Source organism: Mustela putorius, unplaced genomic scaffold (genome assembly GCF_011764305.1).
Source record: "Mustela putorius furo isolate JIRA1106 unplaced genomic scaffold, ASM1176430v1.1 tig00003858_pilon_pilon_pilon, whole genome shotgun sequence".
NCBI classification, from domain to species: Eukaryota; Metazoa; Chordata; class Mammalia; order Carnivora; family Mustelidae; genus Mustela; species Mustela putorius.
In genome coordinates this window covers 4,967,404-4,995,229 of record NW_025422010.1, presented here as the reverse complement: position 1 = coordinate 4,995,229, position 27,826 = coordinate 4,967,404, and the positions used below count along the sequence as shown (strand labels likewise).

General features: G+C 56.7%; 1 protein-coding gene across 3 annotated transcripts; it reads right to left on the bottom strand.

Annotated features, from left to right (window-relative positions):
- Positions 1–63: 63 nt before the first annotated feature.
- LOC101675959 (proline dehydrogenase 1, mitochondrial) lies at positions 64–23,103 on the bottom strand. Of its 3 annotated transcripts, none has more exons than XM_004742645.2 (14): positions 22,880–23,103; positions 17,367–17,575; positions 11,972–12,006; positions 11,322–11,471; positions 9,752–9,816; positions 9,471–9,587; positions 8,937–9,016; positions 7,492–7,573; positions 6,725–6,817; positions 6,484–6,630; positions 5,449–5,624; positions 4,195–4,293; positions 745–833; positions 64–670 (listed from the first exon to the last, which is right to left on the bottom strand). In XM_004742645.2, exons 2-14 carry the CDS (start codon positions 17,522–17,524, stop codon positions 483–485), a joined length of 1,479 nt encoding a protein of 492 aa, XP_004742702.1. In that variant the 5' UTR covers positions 17,525–17,575; positions 22,880–23,103; the 3' UTR covers positions 64–482. The 3 variants fall into 3 exon arrangements, 2 of the variants coding, with proteins under 2 accessions (XP_004742702.1, XP_004742701.2); XM_004742644.3 differs by lacking the exon at positions 22,880–23,103 and adding an exon at positions 21,941–22,254; XR_006602039.1 differs by lacking the exons at positions 64–670; positions 22,880–23,103 and adding exons at positions 3,772–3,981; positions 21,941–22,256.
- Between the last annotated feature and the right edge of the window lie 4,723 nt (positions 23,104–27,826).

Sequence of the window (27,826 nt, the reverse complement as noted above, 5' to 3'; positions counted from 1 at the left end):
CACTCCATCTTTGCTGCTGACCCCACATGACAGTGCAAGGGAGAGGGCACTGCAGGCACGAAGTTAAGGGCTACAGTAGTGGTTTATTGACCAGGCTGGCTTTCCCAGCCTGGCGACTGCCCGCCTGTGGGGCTCAGGGGAACGTGGGTTGGATGAACCCTGGCAGAAGGTGGTACTTCAGGTCCAACGTCATGGGGGCAGGCAGAGATGGTCGTGCCCACTTGGTGAAAGGCAGTTCCTAGCAGTTCACGGTGGCTCTAGCAGGCATCAGACACAGCTTGAGCACCCACATCCAGAGCTGGGGCCAGAGGAGCCCTGAGGCCCCACTTCCAGCAGGTCTCAGTCAAGGCATGAAAAGTGAGTCCATGTGAGGTTGGGGTTGGGCTATAGCAGTGGCAATGGCCTGGGGCCACCCAGAGCCCCTCCCAGGCCAGGGCTGGAGGCCAAGTGTGAAGGTAGATGACAATGGTTGTCCATGAACTCTAGGCTGGACGGTGGAAGAGGCTGCCTGTGCGGACCCTCCGCTTGAGCTCCTGCCACAGCAGCTGTCGCTCCCGCCGGGCGCCCTTCATAACACCGCTGTTCTCCATGGCACGGCGGGACAGGTAGGGTAGCACCTCCATCACAGGGCCATAGGGCACGTACTTGTACACAGGAAAGCCCGCCTGGCCTGTACACGGGTGCAAGCAGTGAGTCCCGGCCCCAGACATCCCCAGCCCTGCTCCCCAGGAAGGCCTAGCTCACCCAATGGGAAGCTGATCTGGTCGCACATGCCCAAGAGCTGTCCGAAGTACACCTGGCGATCCGCAGGGTACAAGCCCAGCTCCTCCATCCTGCAGATAGACGATGTGGCAGGTGAGCCCCTTCCCCGCCACCAGCCACCTGGTCCTCATGCATATACTACAGCCTCCATCCCCTGCAGTACGGCATGGCTGTAGACGGCGTGCTGCCCAAACCGAGTTACCAGCCCTCCTTCCCACCTCAGCCCATGGCCGCCAAGTTCCCTCTTCCCCATCCCACTACACTTTCTCCCCCTTCCCTCTCTTCTGCCCTGACCTCTGTTCTGGCACCCTGACCCAGCGAGGCAAGCCTGCCCAGGCTCTCAGAGGCCCTCCCCTGCCCCTTTTTGAGCCTCTCTGCTTCAAAGCCACATCCTCAGTCTCTCAGCCTGACCCAGTCTCTTGTCCTCCTCCTGCTGGCTGCTCTGTCCCATAGACCAGGATTAGCCACTGCCTTTGGGCAAGCCACCGTCTTTAGAAGTCGGCTTGCCTAAACTGAGAGGGGCTGTAAGTATCCCACACACGGAATTTTGAAAACTGGAAAAAAGAATACATTATTTTTCTGAAATGCTGAATATAGGTAATATTTTGGATATGCTGGGCTAGCTGAAGGGTATTATTGAAATTAACTTTATCTTTTTTTGTGTGGCTAATGGAACATTTAGAATAGATGAGGCTCGTGTTTCTGTTACTGCTGCTCAGAATCTGGGGTGGGTGGCCCCCAACCCTGTCCAGCATCCCCTCCTGTCCTCACATGCCCCCTCGTAGGATCTTACAGAAATTCCCAGGGTGTGCTGAGGATTCCCACATTTTTACCTCCAGCTTCCTGTATCCACATGTCCAGACTCCACATATCTGCACCAGCGCTCTGGAACCCGCCCTCGTCTTTCCACCTCCTTCCAGGGGCGTGTTAGCCTGGGCCATCCTCACACACACACACACACCCAGGCCGTCGGCCACGAGTGCGCTTCACTGTCTCCAGGGTCCCCCTCTTCTGTCTCAGGCCCCTGGCCCTTGGACCACTGAGGACACCTCACCCTGGCATGAGGGACATCCCACAAGCCCTTTTCCTCCTTCCCGCAGAGTCTCACTCCGATGTTGGGGCAGGGGGGAGCACCCAGTATAAAGCAGGCCACAATCTCTACCATGCTGCCCTGGTCTCTCGTTTAAGTATCTTTGGTCCTCACTGGAATGTGAACGTGAACCCTGTTAGAGTACAGCTGCCACTGTATTGCTGCCCACCTGACTACGGTGGTGGGGACCTTCCGGTGGCTCCCGCAGTAATGGCTGCTGACCCCTGGCCATACCCTGTGCCATGTGACTGCAGTTTCTCCCAGCAGGTGGGGGCTTGCCACTTGCCATCTAGGCTGGGCCCCCTGAGTTCCTTTGGCCAACAGGACAATAGCAAATGTGATGTGGGCAGAGCCTTGCCCTCTCCAGGGCTTCTGAAAGCCTGAGGCCACCATAAGGCAAAGCCTGGGCTGGCCTATTGGAAACTGGCCACGTGATGCAGTCCCCCTTTGCTGCCCCTGCCAACAGGGGGAGCCATTTTGGTCCAGTCAGGCCTCAGCTGACCACAAATGCAAGAAAGACCCCAGGCAAGGCCAGCAAAAGCAGCCCCAGCTGAGCCCAGCTCACACTGCTGGCCCCCAGAATACACTGTTGTTCAGAATACACTGTTTGGGTTGCTTTGCCACGTGGTCAGGGCTGACCCAGGCTGTCAGACTGAGATCCCTGATGTGGCATCAGAGACCCACGATAGTGGCATCTGTGGAGCCTGACCTGGGCCTAGGAGGCTAGGAAAGGACAGCATGCTCAGCTGGCAGTCCAGGGGGAGGTGGGATGACGTGGTCAGGGCAGGAAGCTGCCTCTGCTAAGACATGTCCTGGGCAGGAACATTCAGAAGACAGGAAGAAGGAAGCCTTTCTGGGGACAGGTTACAGCTTTCAGGGTTCCACTGCCCTCTATGTAGCTGGGGTCTGAGTGGACCACCCATGATCCCTCCATTAAATGTGAGTGGCCAAGCAGAGCCTGCTGAGTTCGTAACAGAAACCTAAGAGGGCACCACCTCCCATACCACTGAGCCACACAGGGGCCCAGCATTGTGCAGGGGTGCAGGTCCCCAAGGGCTGGGCCAGGGGTGCAGGGATGCTCTTTGTGTACATCGTCTCATGGAGGACCCTGGTGCCTAAGGGTTCAAGCTTTGATCAAGTTTCCATCACCGTAATATTTTTAAGTCTAAGGGAAAACCAGGTTTTAAGAGTTATAACTTTACCAGGTGTTTGTTTTAAAAGTCAGCCTAGACCTAAAAAAAACCTTTTTTTCTTTTGCGCTGAGCACAAATGGTGCCCCTAGCCCTCTGACATCCAATGATAAGGATGGCGCAGCCGAGGCAGGAAATGAGCACCTGGGAAGGGCCTAGGGATAGAGTGAAGAAGGCAGAACAGTCCTATCCAGCTGGGACTCCACTCTGCCCCCCACCCACCCTACGGAAGCAGTCAGACCTGACCCTGGCAGGGACTCTGGGCCGGAGGACTGGTGGGGGTAGAGGGACCTCGGTCGGTGGCCTCAGCACTCTCGTCCCCAGCCTGCTGGCCCTGACTGCTGTGCATTAGAAGTCATGGTTTCTGGCTGCAGTTTCGGGCTGTGAAAAAGCAGCGCCCTCATAAGCCAAGAATCAGTGCCTCATCCCTGCCTGAGCTGGGGGCAACCAGAGTCAGCTGGTCAGGCAGCGCCCCACCCTGGCTGCTCCCCCGTCCTCCTGCCTAGAGCCCAGTTTAGGCCTTGGGCGCCCTGCTCTGCACCTGGGAAAGGCCAGGGCCAGCCAGACCGGGGCCAGCCAGACCGGGGCCGTTGTGTTTTCTGTGGGGCCTCAAGCCCAGGAAGGTGGCAACCAGGGCTAGAACACCCCCCCCACATGATGCTGCTTTGGTTGAGACAGAACACACAAAAACAGGGTAATGACACTGGGACACTTAAGAATTTACTTCACCTTATTTCTCTATCTGACTTGTATGGATTCTACCAGAGTTTTCCTCCACAGGACAGGCGTTTAAAGAGAAAACAGACTATATTAAATTCCAGATACAGTTTAAGGCAGTGAGAGAAATTATTTAGAAACAAGGTGACGCACCAGAGGTCCCCCGAGGGATGCGGACGTTACACGCTGTATTTGTGCACTTCAGTAAGCTGTTTACATCACCTAATGAAATTTCAGTTTCGACTTTGCAACTTTAATAAGTCAGGTATTAATTTTATAAACCAGAGGAACTGCAAATAGCCTTTTTGCCACTGCAGCGCCAACACCCAGCGGGCCATGGGAGGCAGGCTCCTGCAGGACACTGAAGCCGGCGCTCCTGCTTCCTGGGCCTCTCCCCCACTGGGGAGCACCAGACAGCTGGAGGGGGGTGCCTACCTGCGCAGCGTGAAGTGGACTGTGTCCTCATTGTGGGAGGCCACCATCACTTTGGCCCTGGTGTTGTGCTTCAGCTCCTCCAGGATATAGTTGAGGCACCTGAGGGGAGTGCCACGTGAGCCCCCATCTGCAGAGGCCGCAGGCACGCCCAGGGCCATCTGGCAAGCCCGCCCCTCCCAAGCGTGGCCACAGCAGTGGAGCCAAGGCTGTACTTGTCATTCCTCAGCACCTCGTAGGTACGAGAGACAATGTGAGCAGCACCCAGGGCTGGACACATTTGACAGGGGACTAGCCAGGACAAAGGCGCCCAGGCACCCGTGATACCTGCAGCTTCGCTTCTGGGTAGGAGTCCACAAGGGATTGGGGGGGCCCTCCCTCCGCACACAGTGTGAGGGTGCTACCATGTGGCAGCCACGGTGCACATCCTCGGGCCCAACAACCCCACTGCTAGGAATGTGCCACGGCTGTGTCCCTATGAGCACTCGGGGTCCAGGTGTGCCATAAGCCACCACCTTAATGACCCCGAGGGGCACGCTGCTAGCTGTTGTGCTAACACCGTGGGCCTGCACACAGACACGGGAGGATCCTGATGGGCGTCACGTAGAAAAGCAAGGGCCACGGGGCTGAATACATGATGCCAAAGCTGATGGCGCACATGGCCACTGCGGAAGCTCTGGGAAAGTAGAGGGCCCCACTAGGGAGGAAGCAGGAGCCAGGCAGATGCTCGGGGTCTGAATTTGCAGCACACACAACCTCCTAGAGTGAAGGCACAGGCCCGGCCGGTCCCTGCTGCATGGCAACATCAGCCACACACGCACACCCAAAGCAGACACAGAATGTCTGGATTACCCCGATGCATAACAGGAAAAGCAAAAGCTGTATACAAGTCAGGAGGGCCACTCAGGGCTTATCCCTCCCTTGTCCTAAGTGTCAACAAGAGCTGGCTGGGGGAACTGAGCGAGTTTAGTTTTATTCAGTCGGCTTTTCTGTGCTAAAAATGTACCTTAACAGTTTTGGAAAAGGGAAGAACAAAAGCAGGGGATCCAAAACAGAAACAGTAAATTAAAAAGCAGAGGAGCTCATCAGTTCTGGTCTCAAGCATAGGTCTCACTCCTGCAGAGGCTTCTGATGTGCAGGGCTGCTCCCCCTCCAGATGGGCGTCATGTGGGGTCATCACCAGCACCCCTGCCCTGCTTTCTCATTCCCCCGCCCAGGAAGCCATGAGGCCCTGAGGGCCAAGGAGGGCTGGCGCACCTGTGGTACATGGCATTGGTGGCCTCGTACGTAGGGTGGATGGGGTCCTCATAGCCAATCTCTGCAGCGCGGCTCCGCTCCTGGGCCATATATGCCCCCCGCACCAGCTTGGCCCCAAAACACCAGCCCTCGCGGCGAGCCAGCTCCACATCCAGGGTGATGTTGTCATAGGCATCCTGGGGGACCAGGGCCAACAGCTGAGGAGGACCGGGATGAGGCCCTCTCCAGCCTGTGTCCGCTGAGGCCCAGGTGCTCACAGGGTACAGTCACCGTGGGACACCGGGGCCAGCAGCAGCCACCTGACCTATAGGTGCTTAGGGGAGCCGGGAGACAAGCAGGGATGAGGAAGGCCCCTTGATCTGTTTCTTAGAAATGGGGATTCTTCTGTGCAGCCTGGGACAACCCTGTTGGGGGATAGATGACATGCCAGCAGCCACGGTGCACTCGAGAGTCTCCCCTGGACCGACTCGAGGGCAGGGGTGCTGCATGCTGTGGACACTAGCCTAGACCCCACCCACCCACCCACATCCCCGCTCCCCCAGAGCCTTGACACCCATCCCACACCATGTCTTCCAACCATGGGACCATGCTCTGGTCCCAGAGCAACCCAGGCTAGGTCTGTGCTCAGCAATCCCACCCAGAAGCACCCCGGCTGCCTCCGGTACATGCAAAATTCTGAGCTAGTCTTTTTATAGGGAGGGGCCAGAGCTTTCATCTATCCAATGGGACCCAAAGTAAAAGAATGGCAGCAAAAACCAGTGACTTGTGAGGCCTTCAAAATCTGGGGCTTAAGGCACATCAAGCAGACTGTAAAAAGGCTCCTTCACCTTCCCCCTACCACTTAGACACCCCTTCTGGGATCCAAGTCCCAGAAAAGGGGCTGGTACACAGATGGGGACAGGGCCCTGGGCCTTTCTTCCTGCTCAGAGTCAGTCGCACTCAGGTAGAGGCCTCTCCCCACACCAGCACGGGACTTAGACAAGGGGCATCCCCCCAGCCAAGGGCTGGCAGGGAGTTGGCGGGCAGGGACTGTACCTTGAGGTAGCACTGGTACGTGTTGAAGATGAGTGGCTTCCCCACATTGAACTTGCGCTGCATTGCCAGTGTCAGGCGGCTGATGGCCGGCTGGAAGTAGGTCTGCTCGGCGTCCACCATCAGCCGCACGCCCATCTCGGTGGCTCTCTGAGAGGCACAGGGGTCCGACAGAGGGTTTGACTGGGGTCAGGTGAGACAGGTTCCCCACCCCGCGCTCTGTGCACATCCCAGGGTCCTCGACCTTGGCCAGGACGTCCATCCTTTGCAGCATCCTCGTCATCTGCTGCTCCTCCTCCGTGGTGAATCGTGACAGCAGTGGCTCCAGCTGTCCTGTCTGGGGCAGCATGGAGTCAGGCCACAGCAGGGCTCCAAGCTCCCACCTCTGAAAGCCACCACACCCCCAGCCCCAGGGCACCCTCCTGCCCATGTGTGCAGGTCCCCGCCAATACCCAGGGCATGGTCCCCAGGACCAGCAAGGCCCCTCATCCCCACCCCTTCCCTCATCTGTGCCCTGACCTGAGGCCACCTGGCACCATGGTACCCCAGAACCTTACTGCCAGCCAGCACCCTCTGACTCACAGGGCTAACTGCCCCAGGTCAGGCCTGCACCCAAGGTATCTGTTCCCATAGTGGGACCCCTCCGCAATGACCCCAGCTCCCACCACCCTCTGAGAATGGCAAGGGAAACCCTGAGCTACAACCAGCCAGCTCATCAGTCCAGGACTGTGATGGGGGATAACAGGATTACCGCCATTTCAGGCCACTGAGGTTTGGGATGACCCAGCATGCAAAGACAGATGATGGGGTCCTCTGTCCCCCTGTGCAGGGCACTCGAGGATCTGGACTCTTCCTCTGGACTACAGGGGTGTTGTGCGGCCAGGAAGGACACTGGTCTCAGCCAACTGGGTCCCTGGCAGCTACCCCCCAGGGTAAGGGACAGGGAACATTTCCCTTCTCAGCCCTGCACTGCAATGAGACAGGACATAAGAGTGAGGCGTGGTCAGTCACCTGCATATTCGGGACCACCAGGTGCTTGGAGAGCTCGGTCCTGCTGTCAATGAGGCTGCTCCAGTCCAGCAGGTCCACGGTGCTGTGGGAGAAGCTGCATCAGCTCAGGGGCACTAGGATGTTGGGGGGCCCAGTTCCCAAACCAGCCCATACCTTAAAAGAGTTCCGCAAGCCCAACCCCCACAAAACCCACCTCGGTGTTGAGTTTTAAGACAGATAAAAATGGAGGTGCCTGAGTGGCTCAGTGGGTTAAAGCCTCTGCTTTCGGCTCAGCTCATAATCCCAGGGTCCTGGGATCGAGCCCCGCGTCAGGCTCTCTGTTCAGTGGGGAGCCTGCTTCCCCCTCTCTCTCTCTGCCTGCCTCTCTGCCTACTTGTGATCTCTGTCAAATAAATAAATAAAAATCTTTAAAAAAAAAAAAAAGACAGATAAAAATGGAAACCAAAACAAGAACCTTCTTGCACTGGGGCAGCAACAGCTATTAAAAACCCAGCATTGGGGGTGCCTGGGTGGCTCAGCAGGTTAAGCCTCTGCCTTTGGCTCAGGTCATGATCTCAGGGTCCTGGGATCGAGCCCCGCATCGGGCTCTCTGCTCAGCAGGGAGTCTGCTTCCTCCTCTCTCTCTGCCTGCCTCTCTGCCTACTTGTGATCTCTGTCAAATAAATAAATAAAATATTAAAAAAAAAAAAAAAAACAGCGTTGAGGGGCATCTGGGTGGCTCAGTTGTTAAGCGTCTGCCTTCAGCTCAGGTCATAATCCCAGGCTCCTGGGATCGAGCCCTGCATCAGGCTCTCTGCTCAGCAGGAACCTTGCTTCTCTCTCTCCCACTCCTCCTGCCTGTGTTCCCTCTCTGGCTGTGTCTCTCCCTATCAAATAAATAATAAAATCTTAAAAAAAAAAAAAAAAAAAACCAGGGTTGAACACGAAGAACACCATGGGCCCTGTCAGGCTTGGGAAAGAGCCAAACATGGGAGGCCAGGATGAAGACAGACCCTGAATGTAAGGGGACAGTTGCTACCACCCTGAGGGCCCTGGTGATCTCAGTCCCAGCTTCCAGACCCCTCGGGATAAGGTGTGGGCCCCTGCAGGATCTCAGCTGTCCCAACCTTCTGCCGGCCTACCATGTGGGCCCCGGGGAGAGCCGAGTGTGGCACCCTTACTCAGGAACCAAGCAATTCTGTGAGCAGCCCTGCTAGTTCAGGGGCACTCCTACCCAGCTATAGTCTGGACCAGCCCCGGGCTAGCTGCAGCCCCGGTCCCGGGGACTCCAGGCTCCCTGGTCAACTCCTGTGCGTCTCAGGGAAAAGGTCCCTCAGCATTATCACCCCAGGCCCATGCTCTTCAGGAGGGCAACCAGGAGTGGGAGAAGCCATTGGGGCTCTGCTGAAACCATGGCTGAATCAGGGCAGATACTCCCAAATTCCTGGCTTGGGGCCCACTCTTACCCAGACACGCCCAGGGTCTCTGCAGTGAACCAGTTCTTAATCTCCGTCCTGGATGCAATGCCCATCTTGGCCACGCTTTCCTTGGGAAGTAAGGAGTTGCCAGGCCCATGAACCCGCCCCAGTCCCGTTCATTAACATTTCCTACCCACCCCTACCCCAACCTCCATACGTCTCTGTTGCTCTTTTGACTTTATTACACCATTAATGTGAACGGGATACAGTCTGGGTGTTCCTGCCTCACAGACAGGTCTATTCTTACCCATTCCTGGTGCCCCTCCCTGGACCCATAGCTCTGCAGTACTCTGAAAGGCAAACCCTTCTCCCCGAACCCTCCCACCCAGCATGCCCTCAGCCTGTGTTCAGATTCCTTCCCAGCAGCCCCCAGCATAGTGCGGGCGGGCAGGGCGCGCTACAGGTCTCTGGAAACCCACCTCAAACACTTCCTGGCCAGTTCTTCCTGGGCAGGGCTCCCCCCATCCCCTCAGCCCCAACAGTGCCCACCCACTCACACCCACCAGGGCAAGGCTGTCCCACCTGTAATGCAGCCACCTCCAACTTCGTATCCACGGCAGCTACATCAGCCTTCCCCTGTTCTGCAGCCATTTGGTGAAAGAATCGTCTCCACTTGGTCAGCACATCTGAGAACTGCAGCTACGAGTGCAGGCCTGAGCCATCGTCTCGGGCACATGCCCAGCTTCCTACCCCCAAGACCCCTGCAGAGCCCCTGGGCCCCCTCCCAGTTCCACCTATGTGCCCGGCTCCCAGCAACCCCAAGTTCTTAACCAATTCTGCGGGTGGAAGGTTCTGGCACTTACCAGAAACTGAGGTCTCCCCAGTGCAGTAAGCTTGATGGCTGAGAAGCCGTCCTCACTGGCTTGGCCTGTCAGAAGCCACACCATTATGGCTCTAGATGGGGACGGGGAGGTCCAGGAGCCTGGGCCCAGCATCCGAGCCCCTCAAGAGTTAGCTCTCACCAGACAGGTGACGGACTGCGAATAGCTGGGCATGGCCCCCTTCCTACCAATCAGCTGCCACATACACAGTACTGGGTCTCCCTTCCAGATGGGTCCCAAGACCACCACGGTGCCTTGAATGATCCAGTAGTCAGACTGCTAACGGTGCCAAGGCCTCAGCAGATCACTCCTCCCTTCCCCACCCGGCCCTAGCAGGGGCTGCGGCCATGTCCACAGCAGCCACACTTCCTGAACAGGCCTTCCTACCCTCCCCAGAAGCAGCCCTAGTGGGAGCTCGGCCAGCTCAGGCTAAGGTTGAGGGGCACCAGGGGCCCCTCCCAGCCACCACCACCCCCCACCCAGCCTTGAACATGAGGGGAGAGCCCAAGTGGCCAAGTATCTTGGGCTGGCTTCCTAACCACTTATAGACAGAAGGACGATGTTCCTACTGAGCCCATAAATACATGGGTGCACCCCACCTCAGAGGCTGGAACAGGCAACTTGGCAGGGTTGGTTAGCCACATGGATCCCGGAAGCCAGTGGACAAAGGAGCCAACAAGACTGGGTCATGCTGCCCCTGCCTCAAGTCCTCTCCCATGATACCATCCACCCAGGCTGCCCATGGGGCTGGGGGGGAGCCCTAGGGTTCACAGAACCCAGAACCACCCAGCAGAATAGAGGGTGGACACAAAGGGTGCTCAACCACACTTGCCTCTCTTCTCCCTTCCAGAAACCCATGACCTGTCTTCACTTCTCTGATGTCTGCTTTAGGCAGAGCGGGCACAGAGGAAGGAGGCGCCCCCCTGCTCGGGACCCGCATAGCCAAGTCTCTGCCTGACCAGCCGGCATCTCCCCAGCCCTGCTCGCACAAGGGCGCTTCTGAGCACCACTCACTCCCACCCATTCCAACATTCAGCAGGTACAGAGCCCACTGACGGAAGGGCTGCTGGGGCCACACGGTGGGGCTGGGGCATGCCCACCTGACTGTCTCCTTAGGCAAGCACCCCTCCCAGAGGTGGGGGCAGGGGTGGGGAAGGAGTCCTCCCTGGTACCAGCTCCTGGAACAATGCTGCCACTGGCAAACCCAAGTGCCACATGTGGCTAGGTTCGAGCTCCTGACCCAGACAGAAGGCAGCTCAGCCGGCTGACAGCCTTCCTGAGGTTCCCATCCAGGCACTGGGAAGAGGCAGGGGGTGCCGAGCTCCTTGGACAGGGCTGGACTCAGGCGTGACCCCGGTATGACTGTAGCCTAGCCTACGGCTTCCCCGGTGTCACCCACAGTCATCCCCATGACTGACTGTCTAGGCCACCCAGAGGGGAAGCCCCAGGCGAGTGCTCCAGCCTGGCCTCGCTTTCAGCCATCAGCATCTCCACACATGGGGGGTCAGCCCTCCCTGGCAGGTGTCCAGCCAGCAGAGAGGGGGGGCCCCACCTGCAGCCTCAATGCAGGCCAAGAACGTCTCCATGTGGCTGTCACACTTGGCTTCGTTGGCATAGAAGTAGGTGCGGGCACTGATGACTCCGTCCCTGCGGTCTCCAAAGGCCGGGTGGGCCTGGTACTGCTTCTCTCTCTTACTTGTACCTGGAGGGGCAAGCATGTGGCCTGAGCACACACGGGCTGCATACAGTGCTCTCGGTCCCACCCAACTCTGGGCAAACACAGGGCTTCCCCGGCCTCTAGCAGGACCTGCTGAAGGTCCCCAGCCCCCTGCCCTCGGGACTGGCTCCCCGGCGGCCATGAGGCCTCCCTGCACCGTGTTGCCCATCACTCCCTGCTTCTACGCTCACTGTTCCTTCTCCCCGGCTGAGCCCTAGTCACATGGCAAACCTGGCCAAAAGGGCAGAGGCCAGACCCCCCAAAGGCCAAGGGGACCAGGACCCCTGGGAGCGTCCTGAGTATGTCAGCAGATTCAGGGCAACAGCCTGGGAGCGTACAGGGAGAAGTCACGCGTACGCAGGGAGAAGCCTCGGCCCCCAGTCTCACCTGTGCCCTTGAACCAAGGTCTCCCAGGGAGAGGTTGGGAACAGGGGAGGGGACAAGTAGAGAGAGTATTTGGTCCTGAGCAGCCTCCTCTTACTCACCACTGCCCTCCCTCTCTACAGCTGACGTACAGGACCTGTGGGAAGGAAGAAGAGGGTGAGGGTGGGTCAGGCCACCTCAGGCAGCAAGTGACAAGCACAGGTTCCCTCTGAGCAGGTGCGGGTGAGAGGAAGCCAGAGGCTGAGCACTGAAACTGACCCAACAAGGAGGGCTGGAAAAGAAGGGCTGGGTTAGCCCAGGCAGGTTAAGAGTGACTCACGTGCCCCACCTTCCTCCCCACACACGCAACCCAGGCCTGCAGGGTCACCTCCCTGAGCAGGGTGGGGCAGCAGCCTCACAGACCCACTGGGCCTACAAGCCCTACACCCTGGAGAAGCCTCAGATTCCTCGTGGGTAGGTGAGGAGTGAGTACAACTAGCTGACAGCCCAAAGCATGGAACAGGTGCTTGAAGAAAGCTAGCTGTGGCGCCATTCCTTCTCAAAGAAAGATGGAGCCTCGGGGGCCAGCCAGCGCTGAGAAGGCATGGACCTGAGCAACCACCAGTGCACAGAATTCCCAAAGGTGAGGAGCAAGGCTCCTCGTTTTGCTCCATGCCCCCTACATCCAGGCCCCTCCAACCACCAGGAGCCCTAGGCCCGGCTCTGGACTCCTGCCTGGGTGGGCCCACAGCTAGCTCCACCTCCGGCCAGTACCTGACAGCCCCCTGCTTCATTCTTGCCCCTCCAGTGTATCTTTCAAGCGACAACCAGAATTTTTCTTTTAAAATGCAAGCCCTCCCATCATACTCAAATAACACCCCCCACCTTCATGAGGACAGGACAGTGAGGCCAGCCTGAGACTATGGCTCCTCTGCCCAGAACTCAGGCTCAGCCCCGCCACCCTGGCCTCCCTGCAGTCCCTCAGCTGTGCCCTCACCACCCCCATCAGGCCTGCCCCTGCCCTACGGCACCCCGATCCTGGACCCCTGCCAGAATCACAGTGGACACTGTCCACCCTTCAGCGGTCCTGCTGTCTGGGACAGCAAATGTCCCGGCTAAGCCCACCCAGAGGAAGGAGCAGCTCACCATCACTCTTACCCAGGCCTGGGGGGTGGCATTCGAGGGGCTTCATATATCATGTGACTTTGTATTTAAAGGCTCTTAAGTCAGTTCCCACAGAAAGAGCTCAGCCAAAGCCCTGTGGCTATCCAGTGACCTCTCAGAGGCTCAGACCCTGGGGTCCCTGAGGCTCTGCTCATACTTCACAGGAAAAGGAGACCTATTCCCGCCTGCCCCACCCACCCACTTGAAACAGAGGTAAAGCTAGCGATGCTGCTGAGAGATAACCACACCTGCAGTGGCCTCAAGTGGAGTCAAAAAGCCAACCTAGGGAGCTTTTGACCTCCCTACTCCTACAGCAAGTCGGGGGCAGCTGGCCACCCTCCAGAGAGCCCTCCCTTTGGACCCTGGCTCTTGCGTGACCCCAGTGCCCATACCTAGCAATTCTGAGCCAGGATGCCCCAGGTCAGGACCCAGGACTCCAGGGGCAGGAGGCCCCCCACACCCTGCTGCACAGCCCACAAGGCCGTAACCTGGGGATGGGGAACAGGAGCCACTTCATGCCAGCTAGACACACGTGCTTGATGCTCAGAAGAGAAGAGGGTGAGGTATCACTGTGTGACAACATTTGACTCTGTAACATGAGAGAGAGGTCGGCCCCATGCAATAACATCTCCACCGGGAACAAGGGGCCCCATAAGAACAGCCCCAGGCTGTTGGCCCAGGTACAAACAGGCAGAAGCATGGCTCGAGCCCCATCATCTTTGGAACCACACAGCCCATGGCTCAGAGAAACACAGGTATTCTTCTCCAAGGTTACTGCCTTGTAGGCAGGGCTGCATTCCATTCACATGGGAAATCATTATCTAAAAGGCCCCCAGTAGCCCAGCACTGGCCTGCCCACCCTCCAAGCCCAGCCAGGCTCCAAAGGCACAGGGGAGCACTGGCTACTCCCTTCCTCGCCACCAGCAGGCCCAGCGGCAGGAAAGCAGAGGCTGTGGTTGCTTCCATCAATGAGCCTCCCGGGCACAGACCAGACAGGAAGCACTTCAGCAATGGACTGAGCAGGAGAACCGGGTTGGCCGCCTTGCCGTGTGGTCAGAGGGTAGCGGCCTATATCCAAGCAGATGGCACCAGCAAGGATCCAGGCCACACTCTCAACCGGGCCTGGAGGGTGGGTCACGAGAAGACTAAGATGGCAGCTGCCAGGCGCAGTGGAGGGGAGAAGGGTCACATCACCAGGGGAAACTCGCAACTGTGCACACACACACACTTGCGAAGCCCAGGATGTGAAAGAGAGAAGAGAACGCACCTAGGGGCAGAGCGCAGAGGAGGGTGAATCCCAGGGGCCCAGGGGACAGGTGGCAGTAAGGCCTGACCGTCCATCCCCCTGGCCGCCTCCAAGCTCCACCTCCTACACTGGGGGATGTGTTGGTCGGATGCCTTTTAGAACAAAGCAAAAAGTGAGGAGAACCCTCTCTGGGTCTCCGCTGGGGAATGCAGGTGACCGGAGGGAGAGAAGCGCAGAGAAGTCCAATGGGGCTCCTTCCCATCTGCACACCTACCTCCCTGGCCCCCCAAGACCCTGACTCTAGGCAGCACCCAAGTGCTCTGTGCACCCTACACCACCAGCCCCGGGGAGAGCTGCCACTGCTCTGAGCTGCCAGCTAGCCCTGGGTCTGCAGAGCCACGACAGACACACCTGCGGTCCACACTGTCCCTGGGGGTCCTTCTCACAGCCACTTATCGGGAGATACCCTAGCCCCTGTTCCCCACAGCTCTCAGCCTGCTGGGGAGATTCTGCGGGGCTCTTCTAGAGCCAGGGCCCAGGCCGCTGCCTTCTAGCAGGTGTTCTGGGAAACACCTTCCCACCCCAGTCCTAGATGGCTACTCTCTTTGTCCAGCACTTACAGCCTCCCATCTCCTGCTTCCTGGGCCCCCTACTCAGACCCTCGGGGAGACTACTGGGCACCCTGTGCATTCAGACATGTCCATCCTCTCTGTGCGTTGCATGCTCATGCCCAGGGCAGGCCCAATGCCACCTGTGCCCTCCCTTCCCCAACTCCTATGGCCTTAACTTGGGGTGGTAGCCTCTCTATCACTCCCCAGAGCAGGGTCTATGGGCCTCAAGACAAGACTATCGAGACAGACCTCTGCTCCCTGCCCTACCAGGGCACAGAAGCAATTCTCCGCATGGGGGTTGTGTGGATGGGGACTGCATGGTTCAGAGCCCCTCCAGAACAGGAACACCCAGTAAGCCAGGCAGTTTGACAGTATAGCTCTCCAAAGGCACTGAGCTACCTGGCAGCAGAGCCGGGTGTGAGTCTCTGACACCTGTCACCAACAACGGATGGTGGTCCCCATGTTAGGATGGGAGGAGCCAACATTCACATCCCAAAGTCCACCAAGTGGGGATTCTTACAGCATCAGAGGCACAAACATCAGGGTCGCCCTAGGCCACAGGCTCCTTGGCTCCATGACAGGGCAAGGCCGGCCCACCTCCCCATGTTCCCCCCGCAGAACAGGCAGCCAGCCAGCTGGATTGCCCTGGGAAAGGAGCCTTCCTACCAAAGGGAGAAAATCCCACTGTGAAACCACTCAGCCCTCAACCCAGACACAGCAGGGACAGAGAACTCATTACTCATTCAACAGGCAGCCCCACTGAAGGCAGCAGCCCCACAAGGAGTACACAGAGGGGTGCCAAGCTGGAGAACCCCCCCTTTAAGACAGCAAATGGCAAGGCAGGGGCTGGGCTCCCCAGGCCAATCCGCTGCTGCTTCTGCTGCTGCTGCTTGGCTTGGACATTCCGTTCCCAGGGCAGAAGCCTCATGTGATGCCTTTCTCCTTACTCCCCGCCTCTCTTGTCCCCAAGCCAGAGCAAACACCCCAGCCTGAGACAGGACAGGTTACTCAGCAGGTTTGTCCCAAGCCTCACATGATCAGGCACAGCTGCTCTCAGAACTAAGGGCCCCAAATGCAAGCAAAGGCCTGACATGGAGGGGTGCAGGTACCAGCATAAGAAATGGGCATTTTGCAAAGAGGAAGGGCTGGTCTTGTCTGGATCTCCTGTGCGGCCACCTCTCCAGGAAGCAGAGGGTGGCCTCGTTCTCTAATTTTGTTCTGTGGCCCAGAGGGTCGGTCAGGGAGGTACCTATCTGTCCCTATGCTCACTGCACAGAGAACAGGTCCTGCAGCAAGTTGGTGACCTCAGGAGGAGACCCTAGGTCAGCCTGCCACACTGCTCCTGGCTGCCTTTCCCTTCTGGGACCCCTGGGTACACACCAGGCCTGCCAGGCTCCACACTCATCAGGCAGAGCCCACCCTCTGATCAGAAAACCCTTCCAAAAGGGGTACCTGGGTGGCTCAGTTGATTAAGCACCTGCCTTTGGCTCAGGTCATGATCCCAAGGTCCTGGGATAGAGCCCTGCATTGGGCTCCCTCCTCAGTAGGGAGTCTGCTTCTCTCTCCCTGGCTCATGCTCTCTCTTTAATAAATAAATAAAGTCTTTTAAAAAAAAATAAAGTCTTTAAAAGGGGCAGGGTGGGGTGCTTGGGTGGCTCAGATGGTTAAGCATCTGCCTTCAGCTCGGGTCATGATCCCAGGGCCCTGGGATTGAGTCCCACATCAGGATCCTTGCTCGGTGGGGAGCCTGTTTCTCCCTCTCCCTCTGCCTGCTGTTCCCCTTGCTTGTGCTCTCTCACTGTCAAATAAATAAATAAAATCTTTAAAAATAAAATAAAAGAAAATTAAGAAATCAAAGACAATTTTTAAAAAAAGAAGAAGAAGACAGAAAGGAGCTAGGCGAGGCTGAGGCAGTGGGCCCCTGTTCAGCAGGTCAGCGCTCCCTCTGAAGAGATGTTTTAGGAACAGGAAGCCAGAGCTCCTCCTAGGCCAGAGTCAGCAAACATCTTTCATAAACGCTCAGGCAGCATCTATCTTCAGCCTTGTGGGCCATATGGCACCTGCCACAGCTACTCAACTCTGCCCCTCTAGAGCCAAAGTGATTTGAATTTCAAATACTTTTCACGTATCACAAAATATTATTCTTGCTTTGTTTCAATCATTTAAGAAAAAAAAAAAAAAACCCATCTCAGCTTGCAAACTGCACAAAACCAGGCAAGTAGGCCACATCGGGCCCTGGACTGTGGTTTGCCTTCCCCAGTCCCCGCCCCTCCTCCAGCCTTGTGCACAGGAGGCCTTTTGAGAAAGCCCACAGCTGTCATTCTCACGGCACAAAACTGCCAGGACCCCAGGCAGAGCCCGGGCAGAGCCCAGGCAGGCCGCTGGTGAGTAGGCTGACCAAGCTCTCCCAGCCTTGGGGGGAGCCTTCTCCCAGCCCAGCCCCAGCTGGCCCCAGGTTGCCTCAGGGTAACGACCAGATGCCCAGGTGCGCCTTACTCCATCTCCTTGCGCTCAGCCTCCTCAGGGCTCAGATCCTCCTCCACCCCATAGTCCAGGATGGAGCCCACTCCGAATGCCCTGTTGTGCCGGATCAGGGGGCGGATGGACTCCTGGTCCTCGCCGGCCACGAACTGCCCATAGAAGGTCATCTTCATCAGCTTTTCGAACAGCCTTTGCCCCAGAAGTCTCCTGGCAAGATGGAGCAGCTGCAAGGCAGAAGGAGAGGGCTGTCCTGGCTGCCCGGCTTACCCTGTCCCCAGCAGGACACACTTGCTTCCCCCACCCCTTTCACTCCAACCATAAAACCTTGGCACACTCTCCCCTGGGCCAAACTCGACTCCCGGCCTTGGTTTAGCAGTGGACACCACTGGCAGCAGCTCATTTCTCCACCTGTAGCTACTGTCAATCCACTCCTCATGGAGGAAAAGGTCCCAGGGCACGCCCCCCAGCCCCGCCAACAGCCACTCACCTCCCTGCCCTGCATGCTCACAGGTGACCCCAGCAGCACCCAGCGGGTGTCTGACCATCACTCAGTGGATAAAGAAATGAATAGCAGGTCTCTCTGGGAATCTCAGTGCGCGTGTTCATCCTAACATTCTTTGTATCCACACCTCAGCGGGTTATGCCGGGTGGGAGGAGACTTTGATACAGCTTCCTAGCAGGCGAGCACCCAGATTTTTCAATGTTTTGTTCACTGCTTATTCCAAGTCCCTAAAACAGTGCCTGGCAAGGGGCCAGCCCTCCAGTGGTTGCCGAGCAGAGGAGCACAGGCTAAATTCAGGAGTCTAACTTCAGCTGGAGTGAGCCCTGGGCTAACAATAAGCCAGGTGAGCATCTACGGAGTCTGGGAGATGGGAGCCCACTGTAGGACCAGTTGGGGACTCAGTACCATCATCCAGGGCCACAGCAAACCCACAGCTCGAGTGGACATGCCCCTGAGGAAGACAGCTGCCCATAAACCACTCAGCTTTCTCCTCCAATCACGTTTTGCCACATCCCCAATTTCTGCTGTCATTCATTCCAAGTCCTGAGCCGCTGCTTTGTGCCCAGTAGGCTAAACAAAACAGATAAGGAGCTTATATCCCAGCAGGGGAGGAACCTCGAAGAAGAAAGTCACCTCCACAAAGTGATTCAGAACAGTGGTGAGGGCATGATGGGTGGGAGATGTCTGCTAACTTAGATCCAGAGAGGAGGGCTTGCCAAGACACAGAAGTTGCACAGATCCCCTGCACTGGGATAGCCAGGGCAGGAAGGAATGAAGACAGCGGAGTCCTCTGAGGCTGGAAGGGAAGGCTAATGGGAGAGCACATCTGGGAATTCCTGTGTGTCCACTGTCCCCCAGGCTTAGCTCTGAGACAGAAAAAGCCTGAGGTCTGCCAAACCCAATGGATAACAGAACCCCTTTTGGGACAATCCCTTGTCTAAAAAGAAGTATGCGCAAATCCAACACCTTCACACCCAAACCAATCCTTAGCAGCCCCACACTGGCCAGAGGGGAGACATGGCTGGAATCACAGGTTGGCACTTGGTCGAGACCCTTAGGAATAAACCTGAGTCTCCAGGCCATCCCCTCTGCTTTGCCACAGCCTCTCTGTGCACTCCGTTCCACTGCATCTCACTGTTTTTGTAAAGAGGATGAGTAACGGAAAATGAGAGACCGACTAGGGAGAACGGAGAAGACTGCCTTGGCCCCACATAGCCCAGGCCAGAGGTCAGGGAATCCATGGGCCACAACAGCCTGGCCAGAGGAAAAGCAGGGTCTTGATTATATCAAAGATCACCCCAGTGGTAGGTGGGGCACAATCGGACACCTGAATACCATCACCTGGCTATGGTACGTGTTAGTCCTGAGAGGGGTCAGGAACCACCCCATGCAGAAACAGGCCAGCTGTCTACTCTCGGGCCAGCCAAATCTCCTGTCCAGGGCCACATGATAAATAACGTAGGCTGTGTGGGCTCCACGGTAATGGTCATAACTACTCCACCCTGCTAGTGAAGCATGAAAGCAGCCACAGCCAATGTTAATCAAAGAAGCAGGATCCAGGCAGATGTTGGAATTTGGCCCAGGGGAGCCCTGGGCTGGTAACCTCCCACTCCCACACCTTCCCCCGCCCCCACACTTTGCACTGACCAGCTCCCCAAGGGGAGGCGGGCTCAAAAGGAATGGCAGGGAAGGCTGCCCAGGTCACTGATCAGGTCACTCACCCTCCCACCCTGGCAATAGGAAGCCAGCCCATCACAGAAGGCTATGGAAGCACATGGGGTGGGGTTGGCGATTCCAAAGCTAACTCCAGAGCAAAGCCATCCCTTGAAAAACTTCCTAGCATCAGGTGTATCCCTGGGGGGCACAGCCTGAGAGGAAGGCAGCCCACACTCTTCTCCAGATGGGGGCATCCTTCGTGGGCTTAGAAACTTGCCCTAGGAACACATATACTTGTTCTCACTGAAAAAGACTCAAACAGGTGTGTGCAGAGTAAGGAGAGCTAAAGCCGGTTCTCTCTCCTCCCTGTCCTCCAAGGCCACCAACACCATCCAGGCTGTCCCCTTCCTCTTCTTTTACCCCCGTCTGCACTGGCTTACACCCAAGCACAGGAGACTTCGTCATGAAAGACCTGAGTTTTCTGAACCTTTATCTTCTGGCAAAGGAGGGGGTCCCAAACCAATGCAGCAGCTCAAACAGGGCTGCTTTAGGCTGACACTCCCTGGGAAGAGATTTGATGATTCCCCAACTGCCCCCCTCCCCAGGAGGTCCACAGACCCGTGCCCCTCAGCAGGAGGAATTTCTACCCCAGGCCAGAGGACAGGGTAAGTAAGTACTGGTTCTGCAACCTGCAGCCTGGTGTCTGCCCCATTGCCCCATTTCCTCCAGTGCCAGCCACCAAGGCCACCGACACCAGTGTGACCACTGGCAATGTTGGGGTGGAACAGGTTTTCCAGGGGGCACACAGAGCACCCTTAGTGGGCTCCCTGAAGGTGTCCTCAGGGCACAGGTGGGATGGGAGGGAAGCCTGGGAGAAGCCTTCCCACACCTTCAGGTACCCACCGGGGTCCCTGCACTCCAGCACTTTCTGGCCCTTGGGCAGCGGTCACCCACAGTACCCAACAGTCTCCAGCTCTGCTAGCTTCTCCTCTGGCTTTGATCCAAAGGAAGAATGCTTGGTGCTGAGATGGGAGAAATACGGCCTGGATGGATCCAAGCCTTCACTCCCTCCCTTCCAGCCACACGACGGCAGCCCTCGCCATTCCTGCCCCTTGCATCGCAGTCCCACCCAGCAGTCCCATGACACCTCAACTGAGGAGCCAAGTCCCTGCCCTTGCCCTCCACAGAGACCTCACAGCCAGCCACTCCCTCTCCTAGGTGTTCCCACCCCCCAGCCACCTCCTCCCTCCTGACCACTGCACCCCCAGAACCTGCTGCTCCTTTCAGGCTGCCCCTCAGACGTTGGTGCTCCCCAGAGGGTTCTCATCACCTTCACCATCCCCCCAGCCAGGTTCCTTGACCGGTGAGTGTCCCTTTCCACCCTCCTCACCAGTTGGCCTGACACTCCACAGCCACCAGTTTGCCAAAGGGCATCCGCGTCTACCACAAACACAGATGGCTTCCCAGAAGCCTCTACCTCTCCAGTTCTATCCCTTCCTCCTCCACATTCCCCTTCCACTTCCACTACCATCAGTCCCAGGTTGCATCAGAGTACAACTTCTGGAAAGAGCCAGTCCAACACTCTGCTGGCCTCACCATGCCCTCAGACCCTCCCAACTCTGACTCTGACCTGTACCCTCACCTCCCACCCACTGTGGTTTCATCTTCACCTAAGCCTCAAGTGTGGCTTGGTGCTCTTCTTTGGTCCAGCCTCCCCAGCCTTCTCCAGGGGCCAAGATAGGCAATACCACACACTCAGCACAGTCTCACTTGAGGAAGAGCCTTCCAGACCCTTAGCACCAACAACAGCACCCTTGCAAACTGTTCCCAGGATCCTGAAAAACTGCCTTTTCCATACGTCCAGACTGACAGTGGCTAAGACGGTGTTCTGCTTTTTACTTCCCCAAAGCCCTCACACTTTCCACAAGTCACTATGTTGAAGTAATAAAAGCTGTAGTTCAAGTGGCTTCCCATTTCCCCCAACACTGTTCGGAATGGCTGTATCTAGTGAACTCCTGAGTCACATCTTCTGAGAACTCTGGGTTCCCAGGCCATGAGCCCTTTGACATCACCAAGATTTCCCTTCGGGCCACACGGAAGACACTCCATTTAAATTTCTGGTGACAACTTTGCATTACTGCAAGCAGCATATACCTTAAAGCTTCAGAAACTGGTCTTTGTTTTTAGTTAGTAGTGACTGGAATATAGGAAAATTCACGAGGCCCAAAAAGGAATGCAGGAAACACCTCCCTTCCTGACTTCCCGGCTACAAGCGATGCTCAAGGGGCCCGCGCTTTACAGTAAAACTTCATGAAGTTTCCCGCAACACACAGAGGATCCGGCACGTGTCCCTGCTTGCACGCCTTGGTGCGCACCTGCCCACCTGCCCACCTACCCACCTGCCCGCCCGCCCGCGCGCCCGCGCACCCACCTGCTCGTGGTGCGCCAGCAGCGCGGACGAGGCGCACAGGCGCAGCACCAGCAAGCTGCGCACCAGCTCCCAGCTGCGCCGGCTGCGGTACGCTTCTTGAGTGTTGCCGAAGTCCACGACAGGCACCGGCGGCCGTGCGGCCTCGGCAGTCCCGCATCCTGGCGCAGCCTCCCGGCCTGCGGCAGTCTGCTCGCGAGCCGCCGGCGCGGTGGACAGCGGGGCGATGCGGGAAGTGCCGCGGCGCAACGCAGAAACGATGCGCCTCACAGCCATGGCGGGGCATCCGTTCACTTCGTGACTTCTTAAGTACTTCCCTCCGGCCCCGCCCCTCCCCGCCGGCTCCGCCCCGCTCCCAGCCACGCCCTCTCCTCGAGAGACACTGCACCGCCCCAGAACGCGCGCCCCCATCCTGAGCCACGCCCTCCCTCCTGTGGACATCCGCCCCACGCCCTGAGCCACGCCTCCTCGTTGGGAGGCCCCGCCCCATCCCTGGCGCAGAGTCGTCTAGCGAAGTCCTGCTTCGCCGCAGAGCCCGCGCCTTGGGTTGGAGAAACCGCGCTCTGTCCGAGAAACCGCGCTCCACACCCTGAGCCTCGCCCTCTCCTCGGGAGACCCCGCCCCGCGCCCTTGAGCCGGACCCCCAAGTCTGGAGGGCAGAGCCGCTCGGAGTCGCGCCTGCTGTAGTGCGGCCCCGCCCTGCGCCAGATGCCCTGCCCCAGATCCCCTACCCACTGTTATGAAAACCGCGCCCAGCGCCCCCAGCCGCTAGGTCTCCTCGGGAGGTCTTACCCCGCCCCGCCTTAGGACCACTGCCCTCCGCTGGGTGGCCCCGCCCCGCGCTCCAAGCCGCGCCCCCTTCCTAGGAGGCCAGACCCCTGCGAGTTCCCGAAGGGAGCGTGTTCTGCGGCAGCCTCCGCTACCCAGCGGCGCCAAGCTCACCTGAAACCCTCCTTCTCAGCCTGTGGCCACATCCCCGAAAGAGACCCTGTCGCTTTGGCTGCTTATTCCTGATTCAATATTTCCCCTAGGAGACCCCGCGCCTCCTGCGACCGGATACGCAACCAGTCATACGATTTCCCTCTGGGTATGCCAAGTCCTTAGGCTGGCCCTGTGGGTCCGGAGCCCGCGCATTTGCGCCATCGCGCACCTGCACACCCGGGCTCCTCTGCTGAGGCGGGGAGGGTGTAGAAGCCAGCAAGGCCGGAAGGCGGTGCCGCTTCTCCCATACAGGGGCATTTTTGGAAGCTGTTCTTCCTCATTCCTAGGCCTAGGGCGCGAGGGGAAGGGGGCTCCTTAGGGGCTTGCGCAATTCTGTTCTTTCCGTCTTCCCAGTCCCACTGCCCACCCAACGCACAAGCATGGACCTCCAGGTTCCCCTGGAAACCCCTGCAGCCCCCACGGTTCCTAGCCCCACCGCTTCAGTGCTGCTGCGCATGGGGGCCAACAGCAAAGCCTTAGCTTTGCCACCTCCCTCAGGCCTCCCTTCACTCCTAAAAGCCTCCCCCCCTCTCTGCCCCTCTGCTTCTGATGTCCTCCCTTCCAACATCATGGGTGACGTGCCAACAGAGCTCCAATATCATCTCCTGGGAGGGACCTGTCTTGACTGCCAACCAGAGCACCCTCTTCCCCATCACTCGCCCCTTGGCCCCTCCTACATCTCATCAGGACTTTCGGGCACCCGGGCAGGTGCTGGGTCTGACTGTAGGTGGCAGCCTCGCTCAGCCTCACTTGCCTTGTTCGACAGGCTCACTATATGCTTCATGCATTTCAGTGCATTGGATGTCATTGGGCACTGTTGACATTTGGGGCTGAATAATTCTTTGTTGTGGGGCAGATCTGGGCACTGCAGATGTTTATCAGTGGCCTCTACCCACCCGATTCCTCCTTCCCCCACACCTTACTCAGCTTCCTGGGGGACAGCATCATCACTGCTCTAGGTTGAGGGAGGCTTTCTGAAGCAGTCATGGTTTTTCTGCGCACTTTTGCTCCTGCTGAGGTTGGAGAGAAAAAAAGCAGAGACAAAAGAGACAGGTGAGTCAAGACCTAGAGGCAGGAACTCAGGGATCCCTTCAGCAGCTTAGAAACTTAGCTCACCAAGAGCAGGTCAGCCTTGGCAGCTGGGGGTGGCCACCGGACTCCCCCTCTTTCCTTTCAGGGATGATCTTCCCTCCTCCTGAAAACCCTTCAGGGCTTCCCTACTGCCATCATGGCAAAGCTGCATGGCTCAGTCTGGCTCACCCATCATCAGCAGCTGGGCCCCTGCCCACACCCTCCATCCCTCTCTCACCCACGCTGGTCATTTTGCCAGCCCCCCCAACCCCCTCCCTTGAGCTCAAAGCCACTGTTTGCATGTTGCTCTCAGGTACCTGTCCTTCCCCCTGCACCCCAGGCTCCTCCCTTCTACTCCTCAGGGTCCGTTTGGCAGGCATGTCCCTGGCTAGGCATCGGCTTGGCTACAACTCCCTCTTCTTGCATTAGTTGCAGGCTTTAAACCTTAAAAATAAAGCTTCCAGTTATTTTGCCAACAAAAAATGGGTTTATTCTGGAAAAGCAGAGAATGGCAATTCGGGGAAGGGAAGATGGGGCAAAACCATAGGCAAGTCTGGAGAGAACAAAGGAACGGAATACTCTTTCATAGAGGAGAGAGGGCAATTGGGAAGGAACGGTTATGAACAAAGAAGTCCTTTGAAATAAACAGGGAGTCTGAAGTATAGTGGCTGAGTTGCGACACTCTCCTTCCCTGGGCGTTGGTGGAGGAGGAGAAAAACCTCCTACTGGGGTACTGAGGCAGCTAAAGCAGCCCAGCCTTGCAGGAAGCTCCTCTTCCTGTTGGGTGTGAGAGCGCCCCCTGCTGGCCTCCTGACTCCATTTCTAAACCACTTTCCATTCATTTTATTTATTTATTTATTTATTTATTTATTTATCTATCTATCTATCTAGGTCATTTTTAAAATTTTTTTTTATTATTATTCGTTTCTTATGTTAGTCACCACACAGTACGTTATTAGTTTTTGATGTAGTGTTCCGTGATTCATCGTTTGAATATAACTCGCAGTGCTCCATGCAACATTATTAATTTTCACATTGGTGACCCTGCCTGCCAAGCCCCAGCCAGCTGCCCTGTTCCCCACACTGCCTTTTAATGTGTCCTTATTGAATGAAGGAGGGAGCGAGCACGTATGACGTGGGAACCTTGACCCTCTGGCTCTAGGCTGCTGGCTGTGGGTTTGAGATGCAACTTCTGGGCCTGCCCTGACCCCTGAATCACCGTGGACCAAACCCAGCCCTTGCCCAGCATCCTGACTCCTGCTTTCCATGCAGACATCCCTTCGATGTTCCATTCTCTCCTCTGTTGTGATACCAACTGCCCAATGTGCAGTGTTCTCCCAAGAGCATCTGTACCCAGGTACCACATTGGACCCAGATTCTCAGCAATCAGCCTCCCGCCAGGCATTGTGCATCAGGGGAAACAGTGCAACTGAGCAGGAGGCACAGTCTTGCCTCATGGACAGGTGCACACACCAGTCAACACTGTCCATGAGGCAAGACTGTGCCTGCTGCTCAGTTGCACACACCAGTCAACACTGGCGACATGCTGCCAGCAAACTCGGGGCAGGAGAAGGTCCCTAACCCTAACCCTCCCCACCAGGAGTCAGTACCATGCTCAGCCCATTTGGGGAATAATCCTGTTGATTCTATCTGCTCCTACCCAGGGAGCAGGACAGGGAGAAAGGAGTACCTTGGTACCACCAGCTGTGGCACCTGTCACTGTCCTGATAATGGAGAAGGCTCATGACCATCCGTATCACATATTCTTTTGGCAAAATGATTGAGCACATGAAATGCCCACAGTCTAACGGTCCCATGCATCTCCCCCAACATGCCAGGCATCTCCACTCCTGCTCTGACTCAGGAAATACCAGAGTGGAATCTAAGCCAAAACAAAGTTGACAAGGTCAAGGCTAGGTCCAGGCAAAACTCACAGATGAGGTAGCCATTGTCAGGCGGTGGTCAGTGGCAGGGCCCATCCTGGCACCAGCACCCTAGCCACCTGGGACAATCCCTAGGCTTACTCAGTCCAGCCTCATGCAGGTGGAAGATCACATTGGATTCATCACCTCACGCCTTACAGTAAAACATTCATTCTGTAACCTATGGCTCAAAAGCGAAGGATTCAAAGATGGTGGCAGCAAAACAGTGGAGTAGGGAGCCCCCAGGAAGTCATCTCCCCAATGAATGAACAACTGAACTGTCTCAGGCAACTATTTTGGGACTCTGGAGCCTAGTAAACCACTTGCAGTCTCCAGGGGACAGGTGGATGAAGAAGCTGGTAAATTTCAGTCCATTTCAGTCAATTTCCACCTTCTTTGCAGCATCTACCAACGCCTCAGCCAGGGGCAAACAGCCTTGGAGACAGTGACGAGTAATTCCGGCTCCTGGCAGCACGATTCACAATAACCAAAATGTGGAAGCAAGCCAAGTGTCCACTGATGAGCGAAAGAGAAACAAAGTACAGCACATTCACACAGTGGGGTGTTACTTGGCCAGAAAAAGGAAATAGAGTACTGATGCATGTTAGAAACTTAGAAAACACTATGCTAGGTGAAAGAAGCCAGATGCAAGGGCCATGGGTTATGTGATTCTATTTACATGAAGTGTCCGAATAGGCAAGTCTATAGAGACCACAAGTAAATTAGTGGTTGCTACTAATAGGTATGGACTTTGGGTATGAAAGGTTCCCGATCTCGATAGTGGTGATGTTTGCTCAACCTGGCAAATTATATTAAAAACCATTAAGCTGAACCCTTGAAATGGGTGAGTTGTATAGTACGCAAATTGTTATAAAAGGGAAAGTGTTCACAGGGCATTTGCTTCAAGGAAGCCTGTGAGCTGGGGAGAGGGCACAGAAGCAGGACACATGGTGGTTGGTGAGATGGTCCGCTCACCTCCAGACTGAGGCAGGGTGGGGCTGAGCATCACCGTGCACCAGGTCCCCAGGGCGGTTGATCTACCCTTCAGTGTCCCTGCAGAGACGAGGCTGGCCCTCAAGAAGCCAGCTGAATATGTACATAAATAAAACAACTGAGTTTTTCACAGGTGTTCAGCCAATGCTAAGACACCAATTCTGCTGGGAATGGTGGCTGGCATATTTTGAAGGAAGGAAGGCCCCCGGTCCAGAGATCCTGGTGGGAGTTTGCGTGGGGGCAGAGGGCTGGGCTCCTGTCCTCCAGCTCTGAAGACGGAGATGGATCCAAGAGGGCCAGACTTCAGTGGATTCAGTCATGTGGCAGTCACCTGCTGATCACCCCGCCCCATCAAGTTTGAGCCAGCCAGCAGGTCCAGGGGTTCCCCGGGGAGGAACCAGCCAGGAGACAGACCTTAGCAGGCAGCCTGCCCAGCCATCACAGGACACTTACAGACCCCCCTTTTGCTGCAGTCATGTGCCATCTCTCTTCCCCGACAGCCCTCCCTCTGAACTCCTCCTGTGTCTTGTCTCATATGGATACTCAGTAAAATATTTGTTTTCACTTCAGCCATGAATTTGACATTGGAACTCTGTCAAAGTTATGATTTTGCTGCATGCCTCTTACCCATATTTCCTGAAACATCCGTCTACCCAAATCGTGGCCCCCGCATCAGAATTCAGTCTGATTTACTGCATTTCGCCACTTGCTCTGTACCCATTTTTACTGATATATTTGCTCTGTCTGCTCGCAGAGGAATTCATTCACATTTGTTTAATTTGGGGCTTGTTTTCCCGTTATCGGCCTGCACCAAACACAGGCCAGTATTTGCTCCCCTGTCGTGTAAATTCCCTCATCGGCCCATTATCCCCTTATCCACTCCACGCCAGAATTCGCAGACTCTGCTTGAGCTTTGTTTGGC

Coding starts and splice junctions, on each gene's coding strand:
- LOC101675959 (XM_004742644.3), bottom strand. CDS start 22,213: ATGGCTGTGAGGCGCATCGTTTCTGCGTTGCGCCGCGGCACTTCCCGC. Junction 9,017..9,470: donor TGGAGGTGGCTGCATTACAG/GTGGGACAGCCT, acceptor TTACTTCCCAAG/GAAAGCGTGGCCAAGATGGG. Junction 6,818..7,491: donor TGGTGGTCCCGAATATGCAG/GTGACTGACCAC, acceptor ATGCTGCCCCAG/ACAGGACAGCTGGAGCCACT.